Genomic DNA, 9,779 nt, shown 5'->3' on the forward strand with positions numbered 1-9,779 from the left:
GTGTACTAACCAATCTAGGAACATACCACACGTAGTAGCTATAACAAATAATCAACAAATGAAGTACATACTGATGTAATAGATAATGGTGTTCAACTCACTGCTCTCAGTCATCACTACAAATATCTGGACTTACGTCAGTGAGACCCTGTGGGTGCATAGATGTACATCGCACCTGCCTTTGTTGGCGTGATGACCAATACATGCACATGCCATGGCGCTCTAATCAGAGGTAAACAGGATCGCATTACGCAGTTGGAAAAAAATTTCAATGCCAGGTTTTGGCCGGAAAGTGGAGGAGGGGCTTGGTAGCGTAGAGTTCCAGGCCACCAGTCCTTGGGTCAACGTGTTGGAATAAACTACAAACCTTTGTGCAGTGTCTCATGAAGTGAGGGCACTTGCCGGCCGTGGGATGCGAACGTCAAGCTCAGCGGCCCCCGTGGTGGTATTCGAGAGGAGTAGGCTATGTGCCTGTACCGGGGGATTGCACCCTCTCCATTTCCCTCCTCCATAGCGGCACAAACGGAACTACACTGTGCAATTCCCCATCACAGTTACTCAGGCTCACTTAACACGCCATAACAAGTCAGAGGAGGGTTACAGCAAACCACCACCACTAGAACCTTGCCTGCACCTGCTCCCTTTTACTCATCCCCTGAGTATGGAAGTACTTGGAATTTAAGGCGTATGGACTACCGGCTGAAAGGATAGACATCAGCTATATGGTAAATTATTCGGCCTACCAAACGTGTCAGACTTTGACGTGAAACTCATTCTGGAACAAGACGTGCCAAGTGTCGCAGTGTGCTAGACGGGGAAAGAGATCTCTAAGTGAAGGAAATGCTAACCTTTGAGAGAGAAAAAGAAAAGTGTTTGACTGTCTAGTAACCTGGATCAATTGTGGAAGACGACTAAGGTCCGACACATACCACACGGCTCTCGCCTCTAAAACTGCATCTGGACTGTGAGATCAAAGATTCGTAGGTGACAGGCTCCCGATGACCGTAGAGATGAGAGTCAGAGAGCAAACACTCTCCGTGGAGAGGGAGACCTTCCCAAAACAAGCAGTGGGGGGAGGGGGAGGAATGTGGATAAATTCTGGAGCAGTTTTACACATGCAGGCCCTGTGTGTAGTCCGAAATCCCTGGTAAAAGGTAGACTCAACAGCAGCAACATGCATGTGTGTTAGACGTGAAGTTAAGAGGACTATGTTGCTTCAGTTGTCAGGAAAAACATCTCGGCAGTAGGTCCAGTTGAGAACGTAGTGTAACCTACATTTAAAAATGGGTGAGTTGGGTTACCTCACATCTTACCGTATGGATCATTCGGAGTGACTGCCACGTCGTTGCTTCTCACTGCTACCCAGCTATTTCATTGTGTCAGATGCGCAAACAGGAAGATTTTTCTGAGCCACTTTCTGAGGCAATGTATAGAACTGACGATAGTACTTCCAGCCATTAAGATCAACATATTGTCCACTGGTAGACAGTAGAATGTCATAGATGACTGGTGTTTTAATTCCCATACACATCGCAGGACGAACAAGGCACTTTTCCTTAGGAAAGGAAAATGCGTTGAAGCAGTGGCGTTAATGACGAAAAAATCAGTACAGAAACGCCAGTACCGGTGTACACGCGTAGTCACATCGTAAGTCCTAAAGTATTCTTAAGGAACATGGAGAGCCGTTGATCGGAACCACGTGTCGGTAGCTCAAAATAGTCTCGATCAGGAGGAGACAGTGTAGTTTAAAACTTCTCATGTGGAAGGGCCACCTACAATGACAACTGCTAGAGAATTGAAGGCAGCTAATGACAGCTATTGAGATTTTACATGTAACGAGAGAGTGAAGTTGAAATACGTATCTGAATTGTGTATCCATTCACAGGACGACAGTCAGTAACTATTACGCCGTCTTAATTTAGAAGTGTGGAACTTTCTCCTTACTGACTTACCAACATCGATCTCTCAAGAGACATACGTCGGGTGTACCATAACCAAATTTTTCGAGTTCCATTAAATACAAAGAACACATGCAAGAATTTTTGCCCCTCCACAAACCAGAGTCGGACCCGTATGTTAGCCGACATACGTTCCTAATTTTAGAAAAGAATATCTTGGTGAATGTGAAAGTAAGGAAATGAATTGTGATGTTATCAGTTCCGATTCAAGGAGGGAATTGAATACTATCTGTTACACACGCGGAAAAAACTTGTCAGAATGACAAGTCACCAAGTCTTTTTAATATATGCGCAGAAGATAATCACAAGGAGTATATCAAACCGAACAGGAAAGAGTAAGGATTCGAGGGGTATCACATTGAAGAAAGAAAATAAGATTATGTTGAATACCAAATACTGTGAACCACAGAAAGGAAAGTGGACGATTAAAGAATCGATGAACATGATTACAATTATGAAATTTCTCCTTAGGTGTCCCTATATCAGTGTGATAACACATAACGTATATAAGACTTCGTATATTGAGAAGCGATACGAAACAAAAGTGATATAGCAGGCACTGTTTAGGAAACAGGATATTAATATTTTTAATTAGGTAATAACTTTTAAAAATTCCAGCCCAGGGGGTTATATGTATTCCAACTTAACGCGAACTGTCTATAGTGGAAAACAACTGCTCATCAAAGTAACATTCGAAAGGAGCAAACCAGAGATATCAGCTTTTGCTGATAGGACTGTCGAGACCTCGACTACTCAATCAAACGGCCAATGTACGGGGGAAGTACTGCTTTCCCCTAGAAATTTAAGATAGGTATCACCAATGACAGAAGGGAAAAAAGTTGAATTTAATGTTATCCAGAAGGGATCTGAAGTAGCGGTTGTTATATATTTTCAGTAAGAATTGGTAGCATTCAACCGTAATTCTGTCCTACATCCAACTGGACAGTGCGTTTTGAGAGACAATGTTCTCATTATTATGTTGTAGAAGTTAGATAATGAAGTCAAAACACTAAAATGTCTCATGACGGCTGTGACGTTACTAAAATAAAATAGACTAAAAGTATATTGGACTGTGTCATCGTATTATATTAAAATCGTTGATTTCTGTCAGTATCCGTTCCACCTCACATTGCACACTACGCCAATCCGAGCCCTGCTGATCTCCTGTGGATTCTAAAACTTTTATTTTGACTCTTCTGCGAAAGTACTGAGCCATGGCTGGCTCTTGCTATGCGTTGGATTAAACCTTTGTTGCTATTCTGTGTTTAGTCTCCCGCGGTTATCGCGATTATGCTTTTATTCTCTCTTTCCGTGGGTGGGAGCAGCGGTGTGTGTCGATATTCGTATCTTGGACTATCTTTGGCCTAGCGCTTATAGTTTCCGGCTGGGGTGTGTGCGCGCAGTTGGTCGGTTGGAGTGGAGCAGCGAGGAAATCTCTGCGGCGCGTGGTTTGGCCAGGCCCGCTGACAGCCTCCTTGCGGTGTTGGAATGTGTGGTGCTGTTCCCATTGCTACGAGGTTCGTGGTTCACCGTTCCTGGACATGAAAGTTGAGTTTTGACTTAATCTACCAGCAAGTCGCGACTGTTCACATTGTGTAATTTGTAGTCCCGCGAGCAGCAACATGTATCTTCAAGTTGGCAAATTTCAGCCACCCTCTGGTGGAGTTTAACAGTACTTGGTTTTAAATTAAAGTGGTGTTGCCCTTAAAGCATGAGATTGTACGGCGCATTCAGCCACTTATTAAGTTCCAAAACTAAAGCTGTGTTTTTCCTTTGAAAAATATTTTTCTTGGATGTGTAACGTTTGATCAAATAAAAGGTTGTACTTTCGAGTGTAACTGACAGCCGCTTATTTTGTCCCCTTTCCACAACTTAAACTACCTATCCTGTCCTGCGGGTTTAGCAGGGCGTCTCAAGTATGTTGGTCACTCTGCACAGAGATATAAGGTTCTGACACTAAAGAAACAGGTTGTTGACTCTCCTGCTTAGATCTTAAGATGATCCTGAGTGACAGAAACATGTCATGTTGTTGAGAATATGCTACAGCGTCCCAAGAATGAATGGGAATAGTTGCAACTATCAATAGAGTTCTTGATTCGCTCGGAACGAATATGTCTCCTACAGTGAATTCATTTTTAAATTTTAACAACCCATAAAGAAAAAATAAAAAGGGTTTGAGAAGCAGAGAAAAAGAGGGTGTATAACACTATCAATGAAGAGTTATTTCTTTTGAAACGTAACCTGGACCTTAAAAGTACCCAGATGATGCTTGCACGAACGACATATATTCCGTAAAATGATGGTAATGAAATTTGAAGGAGTGTTTCAATAGTTCGGCAACTAGTAAGTTACACACTCACACATACACAAAGTAAACAAGTTCGCAAGTAGTCTCCAGCGATGTAGGGAAATGCTCTTGAGGGTTTGTTGGACGGACGCCGTATTAAAATTAGGTTTCTCAAGTTGTACAATTTAAATGTCGGGGTTTACACTATTTTAAGGCATAAATAAGTGGTGCCCGGTCACGACACACGTGTACGTTGTGAGTAAAGGCAACAGGTGGGCCCCAATTTTACAGAATGGGAGCAAATGCTGTAAGACAACGACTTCACTCACATCAGTTTTGATGCCGGTCGAAACATTATTTTATAAGAAGATAATGGGCATTTGAGAAGTTTTTTAGATATTGAAGATAAAATTAAGCAACGTCTGGATACCTAAGCATTAACAAAGTAGTAAATAAGATACAATGTGTGAAATAGAATGTAAGACAGAGCCTCACGACCCTTGTCTTACCGTTATAATTACAGAAATATCTGTCACTAATTAGGTCAAAGTAGTGACGTGTGGTCTTTTCAATAGTAGAGATGAGAAACTTCCTATTCGTCTGTTATTCACAGCATGTGATGACCACTCGAAGCAGTTCGATAAAAATGTATTTTATATGTTAGCGAGCTGTTTACGTTATATCTCCAAACTAATCGTCGTCGACTTGTCGTTAAATGTGTAAGCTTTTGAAAATATGGTTACCGTGTGATTAGTTAGTTTTCTCGCTGGAACCTAGTTCTGTTTATGACGTTATATCTTGGGATGACCATTGAATATGTTGCGTGACTAGCTGACACTACAAGGTTACGCCACATATGGATCATTCCCTCCGTATGACACTTTACGTTCGTCGTGCATTTTTCCTGATTCTGTTTATGTCTTTCTCTCGATTTTGCGTTGTGGAATGTTTTCAAACATTAGCTCCTCTGTACATACTACAAAATATCCCTCGCCGTTACTTCCTGTATTCCATGGCTTTCCTGAAACATGGTTCCCGTAAGAGTTTTCAGAAAAGTTTGTACCTTGTTTGCTTAGTGTCATTTTATCCCTAAGATTCACCTCATTTACTTATTTATATGTGTAAAATGTATCACAAGATGGCAGAAAAACAAGGGTTCAGTGATGCAGTATATTTAATATCCTTCTGTTGTCATGACACAAGTTGCGACACAGCTTAGGCCTAGCCGTAGTAGACGGCCCTGGCAGCGGGGTAGGCGCTGTAAGCGGCGGCGTAGGCGGCTGGGTACGCCGCGGCGGTGTAGGCGACGGGGGCGGCGGCCACAGCGGGGGCGGTGTAAGCGACGGGGGCGGCGGCCACGTAGCCGGCCGACAGCAGGCCGGGGGCCGGCTTGGGAGCGGGGCTGGCCAGGCAAGCGGCCGCCAGGGCGAGGACGACGAACACCTGCAACGCACACGTCACGTTAAATATCTCATGTTCTCCACCTTCCTGAGATCGCTACCTCTACTTTTGTCAAGGACAATCATGGTGGGCTACACTCCACTCCCCACCGTCATTAGCTTTAGTAACAATTCTTTAGAATGAGAAAGACCTTTCTTCATACATTTTTATTTTTAAAATGGAGAAAGATAAATTATATATACCCTTTGTATACGTTTCATTAAACCATGAGCTAACGAGTTAATTAGCTAATTTGTACAGCTTATTTATAACAACTATTTTCTAGAATGATGCAATTCCCAGTGAATCGCCATACCTGAAATAACTTCTGAGAAAAGAAAGCTAGCTATAAGAAGTCCCATCCTCTTTTTCTCCGCCGATCGCGATCATTGTTTCAAAATTGAATGTCTTAGAATTTGAGCGAACATGGCGGCGACACTTTCTGCAGGACCCGTCAACCATTTTGCAGGGCAATATTCGGGTACTTATGGTGCAGTTTGAGACTGATTTGTTCGATCGATGGGACTGGGAAGAGCTGTACCACCCACCACAATCCTCGCACTTAAGCTCTTGTGATTTCAACGTGATTCCTATAACGAAGAAAGCACATTCGTCGGACAGTAGACTGCTCTACTCGAAATATCAACGCAACTATAGCCGCTAAGGATATCCTATGACTTCCATAATGCTGGGCAACGGATTGTATACATTATTGGTGACTATTCTGAAGGACAGTTAAATGTTGAAACATGACTCTATCTTCTATGAATTGTACATATATAGCTGCCATTAATTAAGTTCGAGCCATTGCACTTAAGTACTGTTATTCATTACACCGGTTCGAGGTTCTTTATATCTTAATCAACGTTTGTTAGGAGTGAGAAGTAACTACGTGTTAGGAAATACGCATTGCTTCTGACAATAAAATGGGCTACCAATGCAGCGTATATCGTTTGCAGTCCAACTCTCAGCATCTCGAAATTAATATACATCATAATGTCGTACATAAATATCACTATTAATTCACGTTTTCCCAGTGTCAGTTTACATCACCAACAGTCGTATACTTACGATTTTTTAATTTATTGTGAAAGCAACGAGTTTCAGCAGTTCATTTTGCCATCTTCAGGCCCCTTACGCTTTTATCCAATTGAACTATATCTTCGTGTTGCACATATAACATCGGAAAGCTTCGTGATTTGAAAAAATTGTTTGTTTCATAACTTCTTGATTAGAGACAAAATACATAGCAACGAAAATATGAAATATTATAGTGTGGCTGTTCAATGATAAAACTTAGCTTCTGTGACACTGTACGCCTAAATTAGCATTTTAACCTTTTTTGACAGTGCTAATACATGTTTGAAACCTAAAACTGCTTTAATGCTACGCTTCAATGAGTCGTAGGTGTGAAATCAAATGAAACAGTATTGCTTGCTATTCAGGCTGGTACATTTCTCTAACGTATGACGATCACCACGAAGCAGATAGTTTCTGAATGCTTTCTTGGACAACAGTAAATGTTTTTGATTCTAAATAGTATGTCTGACATGCATCCTCGAGCGATCTAAGGCGCTGAAGTCATGGACTGTGCGGCTGGTCTCGGCGGAGGTTTGAGTCCTCCCTCGGGCATGGGTGTGTGTGTTTGTCCTTACGATAATTTAGGTTAAGTAGTGTGTAAGCTTGGAGACTGATGACCTTAGCAGTTAAGCCCCATAAGATTTCACACACGTTTGAACGTTTTGACATGCATTGCCCGCATCTCGTGGTCGTGCGGTAGCGTTCTCGCTTCCCACGCCAGGGTTCCCGGGTTCGATTCCCGGCAGGGTCAGGGATTTTCTCTGCCTCGTGATGGCTGGGTGTTGTGTGCTGTCCTTAGGTTAGTTAGGTTTAAGTAGTTCTAAGTTCTAGGGGACTGATGACCATAGATGTTAAGTCCCATAGTGCTCAGAGCCATTTGAACCATTTTGACATGCATCCGTCACGGAATAGAACACTGGACACATAGGCAATAGTATGCATATCGATTTGAAAAGTGAGTGATGTGTATTGTCATCAGACTCTTACACTTTGAGATCCGTGTTCTCATTTGCTTACCACAAAGCAAACTTCACGGGTCAGCCATTACCGCAAGGTGAGGCGGCAGTTTATGCACAAAGCACCATAATTTACATAAACAGGAACATTCTATGTTAAAGAAAAGTATGTAGAGTGCTGTGCAGAAAAAGCGAATACCTTTCACAGGTTGTCGTTAAGTCGAACTTCACGTGTCAAATGCATAAGAAGCTGTACTCTCCCTTTTTTTATACATTTTCTCTCCAGAAAGAAGTTGACATTTCAGGGAGAGAACAATCATCTAGGAATGGCTTCTGTAATCTTCCTCGTGAACTATATATATTTTATTATTTATTTTACTTTTGCTGCACTTCAACTGGCTGCACGATCGGGACACGAGCGTATACTTAGAATTTTCGCTATCACTGCTACTTTCTACACCTGTGAGTTGAAATACGTATTTCAGTCGTTCTATTACTTTTTCTCTCGAACTGAGCAAACTTTCCTTTCTCTCCAGCCTTTCCTTATTTACATTAGATATTCCACCTTGCTGTCAACTGCCCGATGTATGGTATGAGGCCGCAGCGCGTTACTTCATATAGAATGTGGAATGCCCTTGCCTTCCTCTAAACAAGTGAGCTACCATCAACGCTGCTACCGAAGTGAATAAGAAGCACTCCAAAAATATCCTGCTACATGTCAGGAAAACATTTTTTTAAAAGTCAATACAGCAAGCGAAGTTACATTTGACGCACCCAGTTTGTTAGCCGAAGAGTGTTTTGCACACGACGCGACAGCTCCACTCCTCATCTGCTGAATAGATGAATTCATGCGTTTAAAAGACAGAACTTGCTTTCCATTTGAGCTTACTGCTGGGTCCCCCACCGCGCATAGATTATTTACGCTTGTGACACGAAATTCATACAATTTGGTTCGGAGGCTGCGCGACAATGGAGACCTAGTTATGTTACTAGGAAATTAGGGATTGTTTTCGAACCTACCTACACTTCATAATATCACAGGTGAAGCTATTCTGCTCAGGCATATGTATCGGAAAGTCAGTGAAACCCCACTACTAGCTCACAAGAACTGCTGGCAACTTTATTCTACCACGTACAAATTTAGATAGTCTACGCATAATACGCCTTTAATGACTTGACAGAAAGGATATTCATCCTTCTTCCGTTGAGATACACCGTCAATAAAGGACCAGCCCAGTTCTGTTAACAGAAGCGTTACTCACAGTCTTGAACATGTTGGGGTGGCTGTGTGGCTGCTTGCTGAACACACTGTGGCACAACGAGCGCTGTCAGGCCCTTATATACGGTCCGTCACTGACGACGGGATCCGCCCGTCCGTCGCCAGGGCACGTAGGCGCCGGCACGGAATCCAAAGCGCAGGACTCGAGTTTACCTGCCAGCCGCGCCGCAACACGTTGCGCCAGTCTGTCTCGAAAACGGCTTCCCGTGTGCTGTGCATGCCAGAGGCCCGAAACCCTGTGCCTTGCCAGATTTTGAAACATTGTACTGTCTGATACTGCGCAACACGTAACACTTCAACACAGTAAATTTCGTTTGCGTTAGATCCACACGTATTTGTAAGAGAGACTGGAAAATGTCGCTTTTATGACCTACTAAACAAACTCCTAGCTTGTTTTATGCAATCGCACATAAATGTGACATACTTTTGTGGAAAGATTGTTCAGATTCGCCACAACCATCACATGATCGTGGTCAAAATAATAATTTTGAAGCTCAGAAATAATTTCGTTTCGAGGGAAGTATCATATAACCAAAAGGCTATTGTACGATAAGAAATCGACAATGGCATATAAGGTCGTGATAGATGAGTAACTGCTGTTGCAGCATGACTGATCAGAACATGTAGGGAGATAATAGTTCAATTTAAAGTCAAAAAAATTAACTGTGTTGTACTAGAGTGGTCATATACTGCAACCTCTTCATTGTTATAATAACAGTTGGAAGGGAATGAGTTACTGAAAATGTGGGCGAATAGACAGGGCATGCCTCGTAGACACG

General features: G+C 42.5%; 1 protein-coding gene across 1 annotated transcript; it reads right to left on the reverse strand.

Moving 5' to 3' along the window:
* Nucleotides 1-5,401: 5,401 nt before the first annotated feature.
* On the reverse strand, nt 5,402-9,021 carry LOC126199237 (cuticle protein 16.5-like). Its single transcript, XM_049936029.1, has 2 exons — nt 8,984-9,021; nt 5,402-5,688 (listed from the first exon to the last, which is right to left on the reverse strand). Exons 1-2 carry the CDS (start codon nt 8,993-8,995, stop codon nt 5,467-5,469), a joined length of 234 nt encoding a protein of 77 aa, XP_049791986.1. The 5' UTR covers nt 8,996-9,021; the 3' UTR covers nt 5,402-5,466.
* Between the last annotated feature and the right edge of the window lie 758 nt (nt 9,022-9,779).

This window comes from Schistocerca nitens, chromosome 8 (assembly GCF_023898315.1).
Source record: "Schistocerca nitens isolate TAMUIC-IGC-003100 chromosome 8, iqSchNite1.1, whole genome shotgun sequence".
In the NCBI taxonomy this organism is placed as follows: domain Eukaryota; kingdom Metazoa; phylum Arthropoda; class Insecta; order Orthoptera; family Acrididae; genus Schistocerca; species Schistocerca nitens.